The 11,406-nt window shown below is 43.2% G+C and overlaps 1 protein-coding gene and 1 non-coding gene across 2 annotated transcripts in view; one reads left to right on the forward strand and one right to left on the reverse strand.

The window, feature by feature from the left end:
• LOC119733949 (E3 ubiquitin-protein ligase MYCBP2-like) overlaps positions 1-8,028 on the reverse strand; it is a 62,510-nt gene extending 54,482 nt beyond the window's left edge. Inside the window, exons 1-2 of the mRNA XM_038207314.1 lie at positions 7,727-8,028; positions 1,769-1,841 (exon numbers count right to left, since the gene is read on the reverse strand). Coding sequence (XP_038063242.1) covers positions 1,769-1,841; positions 7,727-7,836 — 183 coding nt within the window. The 5' untranslated portion in view covers positions 7,837-8,028. The remainder of the gene's footprint in view (positions 1-1,768; positions 1,842-7,726) is intronic.
• Positions 8,029-10,080: 2,052 nt separating this feature from the next.
• Positions 10,081-10,152, forward strand: Trnac-gca. Its single transcript has one exon. It is a non-coding gene; the product is annotated as a tRNA-Cys (tRNA).
• The last annotated feature ends 1,254 nt before the right edge of the window (positions 10,153-11,406 follow it).

Below are 11,406 nucleotides of genomic sequence, written 5' to 3' on the forward strand. Positions count from 1 at the left end.
TCATGTACATTAGTGTCCTCCATAATTTGCCTTGGTGCTTTCGATCATTTGCCTTGGTGCTCTTTGGTAAAAAAAAATTGAGGAGGTGCGGAAATAGAGGGCGCTGTTGGAGCTACCGCGGAACATTTTGGAGAAAAAAAAAGATCGACGCACATGATTAAAATCGACGCGCGCGCTGACCAGAGACCGACTTATTTTTGGGGGGGGCCTAATTTGCATTTTTTGTCACCTCTTTCTCTGTTTCCCATTTGGAACACATTTCATCCTATTCCTGGCAACGGGGTTTAGCCAGAGGGCACACATATGACACATGTACAATGCATGTTCAGCAGTTCATCGTCTTTCAATCAAATCATACGTGACTGAATAACCATTGGAAAAGAGGGCGGGGAAATCAACACTTGGATGCATAGCGTGATATGTATCTGTGTCGTGTTCGCGTGTAGAGGACAGCAGGTTACACACGTGTACATAAGACCACACAAACTTATGATCTATCCGGGGTGCTTCAACTTAAACTGTACCCGTTCCCAAAAACCTCTGTATGATCACACCCTGTACTACTCTACGTGTATTTTATCTAACAACTGAGCGAAGTGAGCTGTTACAATACCGCACTGTATGTTCTAGATGCACATATATGCGAATGCATCCTTGTTGCACTTAAAGGGCATACATCATTTGCTTTTGCTGTAATTTTCAGAAATGGATGGAATTGGGGGGTTGAAAATATATAGCAAATATAGTTACACTGACTTTGTTGAGGTTTTGGGTTCGAAAATGCTATAAAAACCAAGAAAAACAATCATTTTCCTGTAGTCTGGTTCCCTGACTCCATTGAGGTGTGTAATCGGTGTGTAATCGATTCGTGTGTAATCGATTGCAAACAAGTGCGATGGACAACTGGGGCCAGTATTTGAAGAAAAAAAGCCAGTTTTTTCCAACGCTGGTCGGCCGATCAGCGTTGGAAATTGATACAAAAATACAAGTTTTCTTGAAAATGACAGTATACCAGGTGCCATGATTTTACAGGATGCTTTACACTGTCATTCAGTAAAAGTCCAGCAAGGTATTTCAAAATGATTTGGTAGTTTTATTTTTTGATGTTTGCAAATGTTGTATTTTCCCTTTAACATGTACATTGTATGTCAGATATTGGTCTAGGATTGTTATGGTTTGATACGCGATAACCAGCCGCCGCGAGAGGGCATTATCATGACCACCCAATATCACCCACAACCTGTCAGGAACAACATCTAGGGACAATTGTAAAATCTCCCCCTGAAAAATGGGGGAAACTTGTACACATGCGCTACTTCTGCAGACGATTACAGTCCATTTTCATTCCCACGTACACTACACACCACAAAAGAGCTGACCAGTAAAGTTGCTACATCTTCTATACTACTGGAAGAAATTTAAGAGTTTGGTTCGGAAAGTCTTCAATGAAATGTTTTGAAAGCGCGCTGCATATATTAGGACAGAGAGGTGCACACGCATTACACACTCGATACAAATTTCCCTAGACGTTGTTTCTGAAAGGTTCGTGGGTGATATTGGTTGGTCATGATAACGCCCTCTAGCGGCAGCGGGTTATCGCGTATCAAACCATAACGTCATCTAGCCCCTAGACTAGTCAGATACATGCATCAATCATAGTTGTGATTGTTCAAAACATCTTGCGGTAGGCCTTCATGGACTGGTTCAATATACATGTATGAGTTCAATGCCAAATTTTCTCATCAAAAGAACACCGTTGCAACCGTACCTTTGTTTTGTCTGAGGTCTTGGCCTTCTCCACGCCATCTTTCTTGTTCTTCTTGGCTTGGTTTGGCTTTTTACTGAAAAAGATCAAACACAAGGTTTGTGTAGTTAATGAACAAACAGAAGATATTCATTTACTCCGAGTTCCTCGGGGAATGCTGCTTGGAGAACTGTTCTTCGTCATGTAGGGGTTTGGTTTTAAACCTAACCCCTAGGCCCTTTTTGCTAGGAACCATCATCAATCCTCCAAAATCCTCCAAAATTTGGCACCTATGCTCGAATGACGGATTCCCCACTGCCTCAATCCTTCAAACTCGTCAGACAGTCTTGCCTCTCAAAATGCATTCATCCTGAATCGCCCAATATCCTCATGTGCTTCAACACCATTCATCCTCAATTCTCCCAAATCCTCATGTTTCTCAAACACCATTCATCCTCAATCCTCCAAAATCCTCCAAACAGCCATGATCAGTTTGGAGGATTGAGGAGGGTTAGGGTTAATTAAAGTACTGATTTTTTTTTGGGGGGGGGAAGGGGAAGTGGCAAAGTGAATAATCAGAGAGGACATCCCAGACTTCCTTTTTGTTTCTAAATGAACAAACCAGAATCAATTCTTTTCCTTGAACCTGGCAGTATGATTAAAAAAAAAAAAACGTCGGTAACAAATACACCACCGGCAGCATTAGATTTCTTTTAATCCGATAAAAGACTCTCTATCGATGCCGTTTTCTTTCCTCAGAAAAGTGATTGAGGCCCATAGCGGGACAGGGTAACACAAACACACAGAGGCTGTCCACACTGTGAGCCCAAATTACGTTTCTGGTTGGAATTTCATCTCACTCCGCTGTGGTTCCCAGGATTGGGATGGTTGATTCAAAGATCCTCTCTGCAACCTCATCCCTATGGAGATAGCAGTACGCTACCACCAGCTGACCTCTCCCCCTGGTACAATACATATAAGATCAGGGATAGTCTGGTGCCTTGACAATATGTACCAGTCAATTGTAAGACAGACCCCCTCCCCCCTCCCGTTACTGCCGGCATGTACGTCAAGAGTAGTGCTGGGCGAGTTTAATACTCAAGTACTCGTGAGTAGTGTTTACTACTCATTCTACTCATGGTTTTTTATCTACTCGAGATCTAGTCCTGCACCCGATTTCACCAAACTCTTTGCAACTTACGATGCATTGCAGCGCTGCGATGTGTTGTATCCCTACGATGCGTCGCAGCTGCGACGCGTCCTGCGATCCATTTCACAAAACACGTCGTAAGTGCGACGCGTCGTGTGTGTATTTATAGCACAACTCGGTGACTGTTTTATGTCTTGAGTCAGCGTACAGTAAATAGTCGTCTGATATTCAACAAAGAGTCGTCGGATCTCAGCTCGAAATTTGTTAAAACGTGAAACAAAATGGGGGTCGTGCGACGCAATTTTGAAGGAAAACAAGCTCTCAGTGGACTGTATAGCTCCTTTGAAATTTCAACTGCTATATTCCAGTCTAATTCATAATTATTCCATGAATTTTCTATTTACAACTTTACACACATTGCCTCGGTATTATAATCTCGTTTATGTAATGTTTATGGGATTAAACTGGCTAAGAAGGGGACTCTTTTTATTTTGCGATGACCACCAGACACGTCGTAACTTGCGACGTGTTTTAAGCCGTTGTCAAGGAACTTACTACGCATTCAACACATCGCAACTTTTGTGAAATGGATGATACGACGCGTCGCGATTTACGACGTGCTACACGTCGCAACTCGAGTTGCAACGCGTCGCAGCGCTTCGTGAAATCGGGTGCTGGCGCGAGTAGAAGTACCAGTAGGTACCCGCAAGAAGCAATTTTTTTTTTACAAGTGTGATGTGGTGTCAATAGCAATGCCAAGTTCCAGAGTTGCATAGAACACTCCACACACGCGATTATATGGGTACCCATTGCCGACCATGTCGTGCGTGCAGGACTCGGAGTACCGGGCGTGACCTCAGAAAATCAAAAGGGAAAGAGTTCCAGTAGCGCTGGCGATACTGATTTTTTTGTAGCCGATTTTTTTTTGCCCGCAATATCGGCGATATGGCGATAAATCGTCAACAAATTTAAAAAATTACATTTAAATAGCGATCTTCACAATTCTCCAAATATAAACGCTTCGACGTTCTAAAACATTTCAGAGTAATAGATCAACCAGCTCAACTTTTTGGGTGGATTTGTGTTTCAGAAAGTGGCATTTCACACAAAGGTATTTCGTCTATCAAAGGGCATTTCCAAAAGCCATAGAGTGCTGACCCCCGAAAATTCACCATGCTAGAAGGCTGACGGAGAGAAGCCTTCTAATTCTAAAACTGAAAGTATATCTCCATCACCTAAGGTAAACTTTTTAACCAATGTCACTTGCTTTCATAGAGTAGCTGAGCCGAAATCAGCCTGAATGATGTTTGCTATGCTATCCATCCGGAACTAGTCCGAGTAACTTGGACCAACTTATCGCCTTTTTAACATTCTGACATGGTCTGGCGATAGGGTCCAAGCTAATCCGTACATGCCGAGCAACACAATTTTGACCTTGACCTGAAAACCCAACATTGCCCAACAAAACATCAGATTTCACCCTCAAAATGGCCTACAAATTACTAGATACGCCACCTGAGGTACAAGTAGACATCGATGATTTACATGTAGATGGTTGTACTGCAGTTTACTTACGATCCGGATGAAAAGTGAAATTTCCCGTTCCATTCCGAGAGCTCCCCTCGCAATCGTGAACATGTTAAATTTCTGACTCGTGTTGTTAATGTTTGAATGATGCGATGTGGTCTTCATTCCCAGCGTACATTCGATGGTCCCTGTATCCCGAGTGAAATCTGATGGTTTTTGTTGGGCAATGTTGGGTGTTGGGGTCAAGGACAAATTTGTGTTGCTCGGCATATATATACGGATTAGCTTGGACCCTATTGTCAGACCATGTCCGAATGTTAAAAAGACGATAAGTTGGTCCAATTTTCTCAGACTAATCCAGAACTAGGAAAACGACTGTAGGCCTAGGCCTAGGCCTAGTCCAAATGTGGTCCTACTAAACTGAGTCAACAAGCGTCAACAAGCGTCAACAAGCGTCAACGGTCGTCAACAAGCATCAACATCACAAGACATTTTGTATGGTAGAAATAGTGACGAAGGACACATTCAGCGTATAAAATAAAGACTTAAAAGTATTTAAAAACTTGGTTTTTTTTAAGTAGCCTACATGATGAGTTTGTCGAGTCGATGTACGACGAGTTTGTCGTGTTTGGGGTGGCCGCCACTTTGTTTATGTGAAGCTGGGCCGTACTACGCATGCATGAAGTGTACAGAGCCACACTACGCATGCACGCAGTGTACAGCGCCATCCAAACAAGATGGCGGCCAACACTAATCGACAAACTCGTTGTACATTTCGCGTTCATAAACCAAGTTTTTAAATAATTTTAAGTTTAATTAATATGCAGATGTTCTTCATTGCTTTTTCTACCATATAAGATACTTTTAATGTTCAAAAGCATATACAAAATTTGTTGACACTTGTTGACGGTTGTTGAGGGTTGTTGACGCAGTTTAGTAGGACCCTCCAAATGTGAAAATCACAATTTGACAAAGTTCTACACTTTCGGGTGCATGTTCCAAGTATGGCCTTTATTTACGGAGGTACAGGTAGTCCAGTAAATTGGCCACATTTATGGGGCTAGGCTAGCCCTACTTTTTAGACATGCTAGAGTAGTAGTAAGCTGGAAATTTTAAGCTAATAAATTCTGTAACTTTGTAAAAAGACAAATTAAAATTTCAAAACTGAGCGGAAGAAAAAAGGGTAATCCGTATCTTTAGGACACCTCTATTTTTACGAGTTCTGTTCAAAACTGACTTTTGCAGATGACTGTCCAGTACCAAAGTGACTTTTGCAGGCTAAAGCAGTTTTTTTCTTCAGATATACTCATGTTATTGTTAGTTGTAATTTTGAAAGCACTTTCAAAGAAAATGTGACTTTCCTACCTTTTTTTTGCAGTTCCCCTTCTTGCTTTTAAATATATTTTCTGTTTGTCATCGTCTTCTTTAACCCCTCATAAATCGGTGATATCCCTGCCCTCTTTTTACCAAATTAAACCTGCTGATATTCAAGAAGGTGTCATTGCCAACTGTTTAAATGTGTCAAGAAATATCAGAATGTCACTTTTGAGTATCATTTAGTCAGCTGTTTTGGTGAGTCTTTTAGTTTTAACCTTATATTATACGCAGTGGCTATCGTTACGGCAGCCGTAACGCATTTCCCATTTTCTATTGTTACGGTATAGGCCCTACTGCAACTTTTATAAAAACATGAGAAGAAAATATAAAATTAGAAGGAAAAAAGTGAATTTGAACGTTATGAAATTCGGACTTTATTTCCCTTTTAAAAAAAATCCTCCAAAGCCTCAGGTTAGAAAAGGAAAAAAAATTCGAGTGCAAAACTGAGATGTGAACCCGCAACCTCGCGGTGCAAAATCCTACCTTCTATCGACTGAGCTGTCGCACTGCTCGCTAAACCATGGGGAAACAAATAATTAAATACCTGCGTGCGTATCAAAAAAGTATCGTAGAGGGCGCTAAACAACGGCTGCCGTAACGATAGTCGATAGCCACTTCGTATATCATAAATGTAGGACTAGGAGGGTGTCGGACGCTTCGCCCCATTTCCACGTCGCCCCATGTCACTTCGCCCCTAACCACTTCGCCCCATCCCCACTTCGCCCCATCCCCACTTCGCCCCATCCCCGCTTCGCCCCATCCCCACTTCGCCCCATACCCACTTCACCACATGTAGATTGGTTCCTCCAAGAGTGAAATTAGGATGTCAATGGTATTGTTCTCAGATAAGTGGGAGACGGGTTGGTATAGCCGGGTTTAGTTGGATCTTTTACTTCAAGCTTTTTTTCTCGGTAGGGGACACTGATAGCTTGAGAGGTTGGTTATGAATTGTTCATTTGGTGATGGGCTAATTCTTTCCGTTGGTTAGCAATTAGTGAATCTGTTGTAATTGTTTTTAAGCCAATAAAATAGATGAGATTTTTTTTATATGTAACGGCTGGGGCTGTGGGGATGGGGCGAAGTGGGGATGGGGCGAAGTAGGGATGGGGCGAAGTGATTAGGGGCGAAGTGACATGGGGCGACGTGGAAATGGGGCGAAGTGTCCGACATTCAACTAGGAGTAGGAACGGGGTCCTAAAGGTAAGGATAACCAAAACCTTACCGAAATTTGCCCATCAGTAAAGACCCATACGAACGTGTAGAAATTAGATTTTAACCTGACCCTGACAAATAACCCAGGACGCGTCTGAGTCGAGTCGCTTGGACAGATTGACCGCTGTTTCATGTCGCAACCCCGAAAAAAAAAACCGCAGACGATTGGCTGCTCGGCTCATCTTGTGTACAGTACATGTGTGCACACACGTGCGCGGGCGCACGTGCGACCGCATGCGGTGCGGTGAGAGAGGAAAGGACTTGAAACTTGTCTAAAACGATGTCTGTTTTAGCTGCGACAGTAAACAGCCGTCGAATCATACGAAAATAAAACGCAATGCGCATGCGTCAGTTGGGAGAAAATGGCAGCTAGCAGTAGCGGACGGACTTCATGAACCGGCAACCGGGGCCAGAATTTTCCTCAATTTTCGTCAAATGCAAGTTTTGACGTACAAATAGAATTCAAGACAGCTTCATATGCGAGTACTTATTACATGGGCAAAATAACGTCCAGTGTGTGTAACGGAGGGAGTCTGAGGGACACGTTCGCCAGGTTCGAAAATAGACAACAGCGTGGCGTAGTTTACAAGCCACGTTCACAGGTCTACCAAAAAATGTGAGTCTCTTGTACGATAGGAACGGGGTCCTAATAAAATAATGATTACTGGAAAACAGTTTAAAGCAAAATTTTAAAATGTCACCAATAGCCCTCTTACTCTTTAGGCTCTTCCTGTTGTGCGAACAACTGATGAAAAACTAAACCTGCCGATTCACGCCCATGCAAAAACTCCTGCACACGACCTCCCTGCTCAAAAACAACAGCCATGTTTACCCCTTCCCTGCCAAAATTACACTCTTTTGGAGGAGAAGGGGGTCAGGTATAATTCCTCAGAGCTCGTTCTTTTAAGTGGGTTTGTTTGCAAAGGAATGACTGGAAGCTAGGTTAGAAAATTCAGTATTTTTCTGCTTCACGTTATATCACTGCGACTTTTCCTCAGCTTACTGTCGCCATGTTGGATTGCAATTTGACAATGCACTGTGGGTAAATGTTAATGACCGACAGAGGGCGGGCGATTTAAACATCAGGGGTTGCAGACCGGCCGCGCCGGTGTGACAGGTAATTCTGTCCCCCCTGGTAAATGTGTCCCCCCGGACACATTTACCGGATCGTGGCCCGGTAAATGTGTCCGGGGGACACTTTTACCTAGGTAAATTTGTCCCCCTCCAGGTAAAAGTGTCCCCCTGCCCAACGGTGAAAGTGTCCCCCTGGTAAATGTGTCCCCATACAGTATGTAATGGCTGGAGCAGCAGCGTGTCGCACGCGCCAGTGCATGCTGCAAGATTTGAGGCAGTGATTATCACATGTGTACATATGCGTCTCCCTCTACAATGGAAATTCGTCCAATAGGAAATTTCGTTACGCGCTATGATGGGAACACAGACCAATCCAAGTAGACGTTGTATCATACTATCAATGAGACGAGGGCCATCGCCATGCATCGCCGCTGTGTTGAACTATCGCGGTAGAATCGCGATAGACTCTTAATCAACGTATTCCGAATCGAAACATTGTGTTCACGTATCATCTAATAGACTGAATTAAATATTTTTATATTCATGAAGTCCAAAATGTATACCTTGTAGAGTGAATTCATCAAAACAATAAACCACAAATAATAATAATAATAATAATAACCTTCCGGGTTTTAAAAGAGGGGGACAGAATTACCTGAGGGGGACAGAATTACCTGGCGGGGGACAGAATTAACGGGCCTGGGAGGACACTTTTACCTAGGTAATTCTGTCCCCCCGGACACTTTTACCGGGGGACAGAATTACCTGCCACACCTGTGCCGGTGTGGCAGGAAATTGGCCCACGTGAAAACAATCAATAGACAAATTGAATGAAAGTCATTACATTGAGGTTTTTGTGAACCCCACGAATTATACCTTTCAAACAGACGTTATGATAATAATTGTTTGCGTAATGTGATGTTCATACAGATCACGCCGCAGATAATATTACTCGACACACGTCAGAAGACAACGAATTAAGTGAGATATATCACACCTGTTTTCATTGGATTATTCTCCATTTCTCTTGAATTTTGTTTGATATGTATTAACGGCAGCGATTTAGTCGGTAGACTATGGAACCTTAAACAGACCATCCGCAAAAGATGACTTTTTTGTGACGTCTTTCTTATAGATTCCTCACCATGGAAAGACGTCTTTCCCTGATACTGGTATAGTATCAGGTACAATCGTCTACCCGAGATACGAGTATAAGGGAAATATGTCTTAAATATCCAGTATTTCAGCTTTCCAAAATCAAGGAAATGCGGAAGATAGAATGGTCACTTTAGGCTTCCGTATAGACAGATAGGCGTACAATGTTTCGCGCGAAATTAAAAAGCGCGGAAGAAACAGGACTAGGTCCGGATCCCCTTTTTTTCCCGAGCGATTTTGATTCCGTTGCAACTTTTGTCCCTTGCTGAAATCAGTTCAACTCACCATAAAGAATCCTTGAAATTATTGTGTTCATGTCCCTACAATAAGCATCTTTCTTTCGTTCATCTTTGCTGCGCCACGGAGCTATGTCCCCATTTACTTGCATCCCCTCATCCCCATTCATCCGCTGACTACCAACGCTGTGATTCTATAGTTAAATGGGACCAAAAATAATAATTGGGATGGTAAAGTTCCAAGCTTTATTCTCAAATTGCCTTTGAGTGCAGGAGGAATCATCGTGGATTTCAAAATGTTCCCTGGGCATCCGTCGGACCCACAATCAAGCAGGACGTGTCCTCGACACGCCAAGTTCACTTAACCCTCCACCTCCGTGTATTCCCCATTTTCTCTAAGCCAGACCCGTACCCGCACCTGAAGCAAACAAAATACTCAACAATTTAAGTTTTGAAAAATACAAAGGGATATTCCCACCAAATAGCGTCCTGCATGATCCTGCTAAATACAATGTAGTCTATTGCTATCAACCATCGCCACATTCAGGACTTAGTGAGGCATCAGTTGAGTATTTATGTTTGTAATGTAAACTGGGTGTAGCATGGGGGACATAGCTCGGCGGTAGAGCGTTCGACCGCAGATCGAAAGGTCCCTGGTTCGAATCCAGGTGTCCGTTTACATTTTAGTTTTGTTCCGAGATGTGCCAGACAACCCATGACAATATACTCAGGGAGGTATAAAGCAAGATCAATTCAAAGGTGGGACTTGGGGAGAACATTTGCCGACAGACCTTCGTTGGCGGAAATCAGATTTTTTTTGGTCACCATGGTGGTCGTGAGATAAACAGAAAGGTGGGATGGGGTAGTAGACGTGAAACACCATCGTTCAAGGCAGGTTGCGAGGTTTGTGCTTGTCTCTGGTGCGACTTCGCGTCCGGCACGGGGTAGCGATACCCCTTCACTCAATCGCGGCAGTAAGAGTCTCAGCCGGCTAACGAACCACTAAATCAAAACACAGAACCAGCGCTCAACACACGGGCATCACTAGAGAAGGTGTGGCGTTTCACCCCTTACCCCCCCCCCCCAAATATTTTGTGTGTGACAAAACCGTCTAGTTCTTGACTACTTTCATCACGGAGGGTGTGGCGGCAAATTTGTTGTCATGTCCGTAGATTAAGCAACGAATGCCATATTGAAGTTGCTGTTTTTTTTGCTTTGACACTGCCGCGAGATGCAAGCCAGAGTGCTAGGAATCCCGGAGATCATACGGTAGGGAGTCCACTGACTGTTTGGACCATGTAGGCTATCTGCAACCAAGTTAAATTAGTCAGTTTCAAACAGTGATATTTAGTAGCCTACATCAGCATGGCACTGCAAAATAAAACAAGTGTCCTGTCAGACCTAAAGAGGAATATTGACTCCTTTATTATTCAAGAAATTAATGAAGTGACTCGCTATAGTATTAGGTACAATCGTCTACCCGAGATACGAGTATAAGGGAAAGATGTCTTAAATGTCCAGTATTTCATCGTTCCGAAATCAAGGAAATGCGGGAAATCGGATGGTCGCTAGGCTTCCGTATAGACAGATAGGCGTACAATGTTTCGCGCGAAATTAAAAAGCGCGGGAAACAGAACTAGGTCCGGACCCCCTTTATTCCGAGCGATTTTGTTTCCGTTGCAACTTTTGTCCCTTGCTTAAATCAGTTCAACTCACCATGAAGAATCCTTGAAATTATTTTGTTCATGTCCCTACAATAAGCATCTTTCTTTCGTTCATCTTTGCTGCGTCACTGAGCTATGTCCCCATTTACTTGCATCCCCTCCTCCCTGTTCAGCCGCTGACTACTACAGTTTTTCTTGAAAGACAGCACACCAGGAGCCACGGTTTTAAAGGATGCTTTAGACTGTCATTCCCTAACTATTCAGTAA

Source organism: Patiria miniata, unplaced genomic scaffold (genome assembly GCF_015706575.1).
Source record: "Patiria miniata isolate m_02_andy unplaced genomic scaffold, ASM1570657v1 HiC_scaffold_26, whole genome shotgun sequence".
Lineage (NCBI taxonomy): Eukaryota > Metazoa > Echinodermata > Asteroidea > Valvatida > Asterinidae > Patiria > Patiria miniata.